An 11,928-nucleotide genomic window follows, 5' to 3' on the forward strand; every position below is an offset into this window, starting at 1 on the left:
GAACTGCTTAAGGGGCTCCGGAAAGGCTCAAAATCATGAAAAGTTCAATTTTTACTTTTTTGCGTTTTCTGAATCTACAGACTATTACCTTTTAGTGGATATATAATTTATTCAATTCCGAAGACTACAACTATTTTTAAATTTTTTTTGAAATGTGTTCTACATGGGCGTGACCCACTGTGGCGCTGTTAAACTGCTGTCAATTGGTGTTATTATTAACGTCCGTGTTCATCAGGTACATTTTAGTGATGTGAGATAAAGTATGTGTTGTGGCTAACCTATTTTCAGAGACTTAGCAGCACCTGAACTGTTGAAAAAGTGTATTCACGAAAAAACTCAAAACCCCAATGAAAGTGTAATTAGTGTTATAAGGTCGAGAATCCCCAAGACTGTATTTGTTGGAATAGAAACACTTCACTTTGGTGTGTATGATGCTGTTGCGACTTTCAATGATGGCAACATTGTAAGGTGCAAGGTATTTAGAAATATGGGAATGAAGATAGGTTCTAACATGGTACGAGCGATGCTTGCTTTAGATAAGGAACGCCTTCGGGCTGCAGACAGGGCTGTAAAGAGTCTAGAAATACAAGCAAGAGTAAACAGGAGGAGGAACAAGAGGAAGCTGGAGGAGGAGTTTCAGAGGATGAAGATAATCCATCCTATGGACCTGGAATGCACTAAAAAGTTAATCCAATCTTTGTCGCTCGATTCCCAAAACTTTTATTTTCTCATACTAATTACATGTTTTCTAAGGATCTTCCAAACATATTTGTTTCGAACTTTCAGTAAATGTTACACAGTACCTTCTGCATAATTTAACACAGCCTTTTTCCAAAAAAACTGTATATTTTTGAATATATAAATAAAAAAATTGCAAAAAATGTTGTGAATTTTCATTACAATTGAAAAAAAAACATCTTTAATAACTGAACTAAAATTTTGTAAAATCCCTGTGTGAAGTTGTAGCCCATATTCCAATTAATAATCTGTAAAAAGGTCAACTTCCTACCTCAAATACTTTGTGAGGAAAGATGTAATTTATAAGCGTTATTTTAACATTGCAAGTATAGGGCGTTCCGGAGCCCCTTAATTTAATTGCTTACAATCCTCACCAGTGAGTTTCTGAAATATCTACATCAAACAATTTCCAGAGGAAATTGTTAGGACGGGTTAGAAGAATGTTTTGTCAAGTCCGCTGCTTATAACATTGGCATTTTTCGAATCTGATGCAGGATAATCTAACGTTACGTCCAGCTGTTAAGGCATCACTGAGAAAAAATAATGTTTTCTCCCTGTTTTCACTTACTTTGTTAAAGAATCTGTTGTCTAGTGGATGAAATGAACTACAGGTTTGAATGTATGCTTGACGGTGAAACACATTCATGCGACTTCACACGTAGTCTTGTCCGTAAATTCGTTTTTCTTTAATGTTCTGTACCTCCTCGATGCGGAGCCTAGATGCATACTCAATACTCAGCAATTTTCTGCGTTCAAGTGGAAAGAAATCACATTGTATGCTCATATGAAGTTTATCATTTTGTATGTATGTTATGATTACCGGTGAGGAATAATGTATGTTTAGTTATTTTCATGTAAACTGATGGGAACTGTGTGATTACACTTAAACTTAAGGCTATGGTTTGAAAATCAACGTAATGGTTCGGAAACAGTCACCACAAAGAAATAACTATTACTGCAACCGTGATGCTTACTGAAAGAAAATTAATATTTAATAGCCCAAGTTGCTGCTCCTATCCTTCGTCAGTATGTTGGAATTTCATAAATACGGCATTTATGCTTATAAAAAGAAATATACAAATCAAAACTGCAACTACAAAATTTCTGTCCATTTTCCGTGCAAATACGTACATCATTTTTACGTAATCCTGAAATATTTTTAGAGGCAATGCTGAATAAATACACACGGACTGCGTCAGTATGCCATGAAATGAAAGCTACATGAAATCTGCTGTCACCATCGTTAGAAAGTGCAAGATGGCGTGGCTTGAGCGCCCTTTGACATTCCTGTTGGGTGACAAAAAATTGTGAGTTGCATCGATAAGACATTCAGTGAATCCAAAATACTGCCCAGGAGCTGAACACTAGTGAATTTTGAAAGTGAGTTGTTAGTTTTTGAATAACTGGATATACAGGGTAGTGTCATAAGAAATTTTACATTTTTTTTAGTGAACATTGTTACTTTGTTAGAATCACAATTCTAATCTTTAAGTCAGATATCATGTATTTATGTTTATGCTGATAATGATTTATTAGTAAGAAAATGAATATCTCTGCTAAGAGAAAAAGTGTGTCGTTTGCTAACCGGGTAACCAAAAGTGATAAGGTGAACACAATTCGAAAATTGTGAATTTATGGGTAAATTAATTATTTTATGTTAAGTTATTCATTCATGTGCTAATCTAGAAATATTTATGTAATCTAAAGTTGCACTTACACGGTTTTAACTGCCCTAAGCCAGCTACTGAATACAAATGAATTGTCGTTCAGAGCCACCTTCCTCCACGGTTTAAAAATGCTATTAAGTCCAATCCAATATCAATTTCGGTGAACACCTAACTCATTTGTCCATTTTGTCTAACCAGTGTAACTATTCACTCAGGCACCACGCCAGGTGGCTCTACTGTAAAATCAGTATTCAGATCCTAGGCTGGTGAATCAGATTTAGGTTTTCCCAAATCAATCATGTAATTGACTAGATAACTACTTGGGATTTCCTTGATTTTCTTCCCTATCCCTGTCCATTCCAATCCAGAGTATCTTACGTAATGACCTCTTTGTCAACACGGCGTTAGGCCCTAATCTTCATTCCTTTAAATGGTTCAAATGGCTCCGAGCACTATGGGACCTAACTTCTTAGGTCATCAGTCTCCTAGAATTTAGAACTACTTAAACCTAACTAACCTAAGGACGTCACACACATCCATGCCTGAGGCAGGATTCGAACCTGCGACCGTAGCGGTCGACCGGTTCCAGATTGTAGGGCCTAGAACCGGTCAGCCACTCCGGCCGGCTTCATTCCTTTTTTTTTTTTTCTTTGCCTTACATAAAGTGCTTAATTCTTTTTTCTTCGCTTGTATTACACTACTTCCACATGTAGGGACATCTGCTAATACCATCCCAAACGCTCATTTTGCGAAAATCTTCCTAGATTTCATAACGCTTATTTTTGCTGCACCGTTACATTCGTTCACCAATACAAGTGATTTTGGTGACACATAAAAACACCTTTACGCGATATACCAATGTAATGCGCCTGTATAAGACATCCTGAACAATTACGTCCAGCTATAAGTGTACACGTTTTCTATGATGATATGCATGACTGCTTAAGATGGTGAGTTATTGTAACTCTGCATGCAGAAATGTCACGATCTTATGTGTGACAGGATATCAGGATCTGGTTTTGTCATGTATGTATGTGACGGTAGCGGTGTTGTTTGTAAAGGAAAATAAGGCAGCATGTATCACCACGACCGGTACAGTTGTTCTGACACTCCTCTGAGTAGCCCAACTAATAATATGGGTTATGGTTAAGTACTTGGTTCGATAACCAGGTCAGTTATCTTGTGGCGATCAGAGAGCTAAGGTCACGTTGTTAATGACCAGATCTAATCAACAATAGTCTGAGGTCTTCCGTAAAGCATCAAGCTGTTCCCGTTACTGAAGAAGAATATTTCATTAAAGTTTAGTGTTTACAGCTGTTAACAAGCGGATTTTCACGGGCAAGCGTTTGCTGCCTTAATCGATGAGAAGTTTTTATCCAAAGTTACAAATATGATTTCCAGGTTTGTTTTTTTAACTCATCTGCATAAATGCTCGTGATATTTCGATGATGTGTTCTTGTGCTATAAAACGTAGAAAATTTCATTTCCATGTATCTGTTAGTAGTCTACAAAATCAACGAGTCAAATATTACTCTGTTTTATATACCACTTGCACGACTTGGTGATGTTAGAGGAAGCTTAGAAATTCCATTTATAATTGTGTACGGACAGCTGCCTAAACTCAAAATCCTCAGTGGCGTACTCAGCTATAAACTTAGTTGCTTCTAGTTGCTTCTGATGTAAATAATAATAATAATGTCGTGTGACGAGGGTCTCCCGTCGGGTAGACCGCTCGCCTGGTGCAAGTCTTTCGATTTGACGCCACTTCGGCGACTTGCGCGTCGATGGGGATGAAATGATGATGATTAGGACAACACAACACCCAGTCCGTGAGCGGAGAAAATCTCCGACCCAGCCGGGAATCGAATGCGGGCCTTTAGGATTAACAGTCCGTCGCGCTGACCACTCAGCTACCGGGGGCGGACTTCTGATGTAAAGCAGCAGTCAATTAAAAAAAATTTTTGTTTTTCTAATGTGCAGTATATAATGCCTCTGATTTTACGTGGTCCCAGTACTGTATAAAAATCGGATCAGATTCCGTTATGGGTTATTTTATTACAGCTTATTTTGAAATTGTCTTTTAAGGACTGCGTGGTATGAAACTTTAACATCCCTTGTCTTTATTCTTTCGATTCCTTAATACCGATTTAGCGACGATCTCGAACTTCCTTTGGTTCTATAGCTCATATTATAAAAAATATTAAGTTGCAGTACTGGAAAAAAGGTGGAATGGAGCAACGAACAGAGGCATGTATGGATTTAAAAGGCAATTTTCAGGAGCCACAGCTTCCTTCATCAGGAAGCCAACTATGGGAAGTTTCTTAAAGCAAGTGATCAAAGTGACATCAAAATTAAGTAAGTTATTTGGTGTTTGATGTCTGTGGTCTTACGTAGAAAGTCATCCCAGTGTGATTCAGTAATAGGAGGACGTCTAAGATTTGATTGTAGCTCCGTGTCCATTGTGTTAAGGTTGCGTCACATCATTTGCAGTGTGACCTCTCCTGTGTACTGTGAGTCCATCGGGAATAAATACGTGATTGTGCAAATACGATTCCACGAACAATTTAGATTTACTATACTTTTTTGACATATTCTACACTCGTCTAAGCAAATGCTTAACTGGTATTCGAATTCTTCTTATCTATTTTATTCGTAGATGATCTGCACAACACAACACGCAGTTCAACAAGTTTGCATGTTTCATGCACAGTATCAAGGTTATCAAGCCCTAATGGAAGTGGAAAGATGAATTGATTGCGAACAGAACGTGACTACAGGCAAGGGTGTCCTTTGAGAGACTAACACTGCAAAGAAAATAAAAAAAAACGGAACTTGTAAATTGATTCTAAAACAGTTATTCGACAGTCGTAATTTAAAGGTGCTTCCAAATATAAAAACCAGATAGCAAATAGCGTACGCACAGATCTGTCTAGACTATTTTATTTCTTTTTTTTACACCAAGTAGAGGTAGAGCGGTCTTTTTATGTTATAGACTCTGAACTCGGATTTATTGCGGATGTTACCTTAAGATAAGTGCAAAGTTTTTCATTCTCTGTCACTCCGGCAGCTGTTTAAGCAACTAATCAAGTGTCTCCATGTGCTTACTGCATCTCGTTGTAAATATTACAGCACAAAAAAGGTGATGGTATTAAGTCGAACCCGAGAAGTCCTTGTCAACATCCAACAACGCAGTCCAGCACACTACGAAGACGATCAGTGCTAAAGAGATGAGATGTATCAAGTTCAAAAGTGTGTGACTTATTCGTTCCTCCATATTTCATGATGCATGTCATAACATTCCATCGCAGTATGGTGCGGGGAAACACTGTGTTTAGTCACAGCTGAAGGGTTGTCGCTGAAGGCTGTGTCTCCCAAAGCCTTGTGGTGTCGGTGTTTATCGACCCTAGTTAGAAGACATGTGGCTCATCAACTGCCTTGTATAACCAACCCTTTCCAGGAAGCAGTTCGAATGAACCAAGGCACAAAGTACGCAATAGTATCTACCCTGATTCAAATCCTAGTCCATTATTACGAATTTTTGCTTTTACGTTATTTCAATTGGACTGAAGATCTGTATGGCTCCTTGCCCTTCGTTCTCAAACTGAACAGGTACTCCATGTCTCACAACTGAGGTTTCTACGTATGGCATGAATGTGCAGATTAGTACGTGTTTATTCAAAAATTTTATAAACTTTTTCTAAATGAATCGAACAAAACAAAGCAAGTCTGAGCATTGGTCAATACACCGGTACTACGTTCAGAGGCAATGACTTTCAAATCGTTCTAACGCCTTTAAGATTTGGGTTTCATGTGATATCTCTAAACTGATGTGGATCAGTGTTCGAATCATTCACTGAAAAGGGCTTGGACGAGATCAAAAAATGGTTCAAATGGTTCTAACCACTATGGGACTTAACATCTGAGGTCATCAGTCCCCTAGACTTAGAACTACTTAAACCTAACTAATCTAAGGACATCACAAACATCTATGCCCGAGGCAGGATTCGAACCTGCGACCGTAGCAGCAGCGCGGTTCCTTGGACGATTTCCTTCTTTATCCTAGTGTTTGAGTTTGTGCTCCACGTATAAAGATTTCGTCGCCGAAGATATATTAGAGTCACATCAGCCATCTTTTCTCTTGAATCGAGCACGGAAATATTTCCTGCATCAACACTATACTAAAAAATTGATGTTCACGACATGCCGACTGTGCTTTGCTTGAGTCACTGCAGCTTGATGAAATAGCGTGGGTTTTGGTCTGTACATGTAATATTCTTCATGCATCCAAAAGCTCACAACAGTTCGTTTACTTCCAGATTTACTCATAAGGACTTGGTTAGCTGTATTTCAGAGTAAGTGAAAAATAATGGATGAAATATGGTGCCTATTAAGGAAAATGGTCGTTCAGACTCTCAGAGCTGTAGTAACATTAGTGAGTTTTGAGGCGAGTCAGGGGTACTTTGCAAGAAATAACTGAAATATTTAAAGCATAATGTTGAAGGCGAAATTAATTTATTGACTGGGCTAATGAGTTTGTACAGTTACAGGTGGGGTGAAGTGACGGTGCTCAGGCGACGGGTGCGACTGGAATGGCGTCTCCGGTGGCGACGAAGCCGAACTCGTCGGCCTTGTACTTGATGTCGACGGGCTTGCCCTCGGGGCTGGTGTACTGGTACTGGCCGCTCTTGATCAGCACGTGGTCCTTGCCGTCAGGGGTGGGCTTCAGCTCGCCGTGCTCCACCACCGTGATGCCGTTGGCCGTCTGGTACCTGTGGACCCACAGCCTACATTAATCGACTTGTTACTAATGGAGGGATGAACAACTACACATATCCTAGGATATAGTACTTTGTGACTATGGTCGCGGTAAGAAGCTTTTAGTAAGGCATCCGACTGCGTAATAATCAAAGTCGTGTACTTGCTATTTTGATTCAGAAGAGCCACTAACGCATATTTGTGTCTCCTAGGGAGAAGAGGAGTTTGTGGCACAACTTGACAAGAAGAAGGGACCGGTTGGTAGGACATGTTCTGAGGCATCAGGGGATCACAAATTTAGCATTGGAGGGCAGTGTGGAGGGTAAAAATCGTAGAGGGAGACCAAGAGATGAATACACTAAGCAGATTCAGAAGGATGTAGGTTGCAGTAAGTACTGGGAGATGAAGAAGCTTGCACAGGATAGAGTAGCATGGACAGCTGCATCAAGCCAGTCTCAGGACTGAAGACCACAACAACAGGCACCCATTATTCAACTTCAAAGAAAATGAAAAGTGGAGTGAGTGAAGTAAGTATTTAAGGAAATCCTCTTGACAGTAGAGAAATTGAAGTCTATTTTTTATTAGAACGTCTGAATCCGCTAATGCAAGTGAGAGATGAGTTGCTGTTCGTTTATGTAAATGAAAATGGAAATGTCAGCTTAGTGTATTATGAAAACATCGGAAGCTCCATTCCAGCACTAGTGCCTCCTGTTGCGTATATAGTCATGTGTGTAATACGAAAGAGAGAGTGTGATTATTCGTACGTCCAGCCACGGTGAAGACGTATGTCTTTAATCCACATCTTAGTATTATGCTATTTTCGAATCCGTTGATTTAATCATGCTACATATTCGAATGTGACAGTTGTTCTCTATGAAATGAAATATGAACGGATGTAACCGTAAAACTGATTAATGACAGAAAATAATTTAATTTATTCAATTATCAAACAATTTGTATAAGTTTTCTGTATGAAACGCCAATACATTTCGTTCGAGTAGCTCCTTCCTACTAACACTAAAAGATAAAGTCGATTGCAATCCTATCACAATCACTAATCGTTTCCTTGCATTTAAATGTTAATATAATCAACAGAAGCAAAAGCAACTCGAGAATCAAAAATCATTCTCGATTAATTTTAAAAATTCTTAAACCCATACCGGATTTCACTGATCTCACTACAGAACAGGGCAGACAGACAGAACTCACGAGAGCGAATACTGCCCGGCAGCATCGTGGACCTCCTCGCGGGAGATCACCTCGATGGGTTTGGTGTCGGCCAGCACGTAGGACACGGCGACGACCAGGCACAGCTGAAACACAAGGGCCGCCGCTAGTACAGTGGGCTCTCCCACAATAGGTAGGCGCGCTGCAGGTCGCAGGATAGCCTTGCACAACACCGACAGTCACTGTATTAAATCGTTCATAACTTTTTTAATAGCATATTAACAACTGATTCCAAAGAAATAAAATTACTTAAACCAAATACCATTTTCACTGGTTATACCGCACGTCAGGTTTCATCCATCACGTAGTACTGTTGTGAAGGATGACGTCATTCATTAGTCAAAGATTAAACATTAGCTTTGAGTTTTCTACTAACGAGCGGAAGCAGTGATTATAATTTACGTGAACATGAAACTATTTATGGATACATTAGCCTTTCGATTATAAAATTCTTGCCTGACTTACAACTTTCTTTGAGAGATCGAGGCACAGTTTGTGTGTTATAGTGATGTTAACCTATTATTAATGCTTTGATTTATTTCGATACTGCGTTTCGTTAACTACAGCGATTTTAAGTACGTTTATTGGTATCGGATTTGGTTTTTTGTACTGCTATAGGTCCGAACCGGCGGTTAAATTAAGCTATATAGGTCAATTGATGTTTTCGATATCCATCAATGTTGGTTCGTGCTAATTTTGGGTTTTTGCATCTTTGAAACCAACCATTGTATCTTGTTTTTCTGGTTTGTGTACTTTTCCATTACCGTGATTTTGCGGTTGTTATTTTAATTTACCCTTGTGGAAAACCTCCAATTCCCCGCCGTTCTCCCATTATCTTCAGCATTTATTATGAAATATTCGCACTATTCTGTATTTGAGGATTATACGTATTTCGGTGCCACGGGAATGCCATTGGACCTCATTTTTAAATCATGTTTGCGTTGCATTTTGGGGCTTGCTATGGCGTCATTGGTCAAAGACAACGGATGGTATCAGAACCTATGTTTACCCTTATTCAATTACCTATTAAGACTGAAAAAGAATTCAGTTAATTCATGAGCTAACTGTTCATCGGTAGACTGCCATGGAAGGTATTGTGCAACATTTAAAGTAAGAAGTAACCGAAGTACAATGAAATGAACTTCGGTGATTTAGTCTCAATGTCTGAGCAATACAACAAGCGAGGCAGAACAGGGATTGTATTCTACTACACTTTTGAGGTGTACACGCCGTGTTTTTTTTTTCCTTGCCTTTTAGCCAAATAGGGATCTCGCGCCACTTTCAGTTTTTTTCTAGTTTCTTCTTCTTTTGTCCAACACGCTTTCATGTTTTCACCACGTTTCTTTTTTTCTTTATGCATACCACATCACACCTATTCTAAAACTGCATCTGTCTTGAAATTCCTGTAAATTTAGCTCTTCTGATGATATCTCTCTCTCTCTTGTTTATTCTGTTTTTATGCTGTGTATTTCAAAATCTTTTTTTATTTTCTGGGATCGAGCTTGTTCTTAATTTCTTTTTCCAGAGATACTTGAAGACTTCTTTTGTCAGTCTATTACCATTAATCTTCTATAAATGGCCTGAAAGTGTCAGTCTTCGTTTACTATATGCAGAAAAATTAAACTCTTTGTCAGACTTGGACGCACAGTAGTATAAATACTCCCGTAAACTAACCGAGCTGCTGCCTCTAGACACTCTCATATTAGATGTCTCCGAGTAAACCTCCGATTCTTTAAACTCCCATGTATAAAACAACGTCTGATTGCTTTACAAGTGAGTTGATGTGTTCAGCATGTAAGCGAGAAAACGTTTAGGAATGGTTTGAAGTAGTGTTGGAAGTTTGTTGCAAGTCGCTGAAGGAGTACAGTCTGGTTAATTTGCTCTCAGTTTTAAGCAGAGAGCTAGTTTTTCACGCATCACTGTCTCTATGACGTCATATCTCCTGAACTGTGTATCGTACAGTAACACAATTTTGCAGATAAATTCAGTGTTATACGTGGATACGGTTTGTAAACTGTGTTGCGAATATAGATAGTGATAAAACGTCATGTCTGATGCTGAACAGCAAACATGTAAAAGCTACAAATTTTTTCTTTGTACATTTTGTGGATGTGTGACCGAGAAAAATACTCGTAAAGATGGGAATTATGTGGAAAGTTTGTTGGAAGTCGCTATGTGCACTCATTCTCAGTGACTGGATGAATAAAGTCCGGGTGTTTGTGCGCCTTGAGTTGCATTGCTTCAAGACATGTACACAGTTTTTAATTGCAACACCTATCTTGCTGTATTAACTGTTTAACATAAAAGTATATCTCTTAATGAGTTGACCATGGCAGCATTTAAAATTTTTAAATTGGGTCAGTAATTATATGAAATACTGAAAATTACATTTTTGTTGCTCCTAGAAGCCCTTACATACGCAACATGCAATTGGGGCTGTACACCAGGAACCGGGTGAGACGTTTGCTATTATAGATTGGCTGGACACTGATGTAGTACCTAACTCCACCCTCCCTACCTGCCCGATATTCTAAGAAGTTGGGCATCTCTATCAACAATTTTCCTTGGAATTTTTCTACGCTTTTGCAAAATCCGAAAACCCAATATAAGCTCTTGGTGTGAAATTGCTTGGAGAAAAAGCGCACTGAAAATGAGTCTGACACAAAATAACACAGAGAAGACCTACTGATAAAGGGATATACTTCCTGCTGACATGCACTGAAGGTTTACAATTGTAGCATGCAGTTGGATAATAGCAAAGAGGAGCCACGATAAAATAGTGATGCGAAATACAGTTATATATAGTAGTGATTCTTATCCTGGGAACCATCAGATTTTTAAAAGGGACTCGCAACTGACCTTAGAAATAATAACACTATGTGTCATTAGCCTGTATATATCTGATAAGTTTTTCGGCAAACTATTCAAATATAGGGGTTCTTCTTACGCCATCTAGCCCAAGTATTCAAGCATTCTCCCATTACGTGATGGAGGGAACGTTTCGTTTATGTCAATCCATACATCAAAATTTTTTCTTATAGTATTATAATCAAAAGTTGAAGAATTTATTATATCCATACAATAAATATTGATCCGAAATTTTAAGTGTTTCATTTTGAGGATCTGACATTTCAGACTTTAATTAAAAGAGACCCTTCATTAAAATGGGCAAATGCTGGCCAAAATCCAGTATAGCTCTACTGTAGCATCAGTATAATAGCGAGACATTAACAGTTAACAAGTGAAGAGGTGATGGACATTGATAAAACAAATAGTGAGAACACTTACAGCGATGCACTTCATGGTGAGTGGTGAGTGGTGACGAGCTGTGCTGCCTCTGGAAGTGGACGACAAAGTATGCCCTCTGTCCGTCCTGCTCCTGCTTATATACCTACACGAACTCTTTACTCGCCCATCATAATAACAGAGCAGTCATTTACTTGTTTCTCAGCTGAGCGAGACCTTGAGTTAGGCGGTGATGGGTTATCACCTTCGCTGTAGGAGATTTCCTCTCGGCCGTTCATCATATGAAACTTACAGT

General features: G+C 38.8%; 1 protein-coding gene across 1 annotated transcript; it reads right to left on the bottom strand.

Annotated features, from left to right (window-relative positions):
- Nucleotides 1–6,972: 6,972 nt before the first annotated feature.
- LOC126456217 (larval cuticle protein 16/17-like) lies at nucleotides 6,973–11,690 on the bottom strand. The gene is made up of 3 exons (XM_050091969.1): nucleotides 11,676–11,690; nucleotides 8,370–8,473; nucleotides 6,973–7,174 (listed from the first exon to the last, which is right to left on the bottom strand). The coding sequence occupies exons 1-3, from the start codon at nucleotides 11,688–11,690 to the stop codon at nucleotides 6,973–6,975; spliced, it is 321 nt and encodes a 106-aa protein (XP_049947926.1).
- Between the last annotated feature and the right edge of the window lie 238 nt (nucleotides 11,691–11,928).

This window comes from Schistocerca serialis, chromosome 2, assembly GCF_023864345.2.
Source record: "Schistocerca serialis cubense isolate TAMUIC-IGC-003099 chromosome 2, iqSchSeri2.2, whole genome shotgun sequence".
In the NCBI taxonomy this organism is placed as follows: Eukaryota; Metazoa; Arthropoda; class Insecta; order Orthoptera; family Acrididae; genus Schistocerca; species Schistocerca serialis.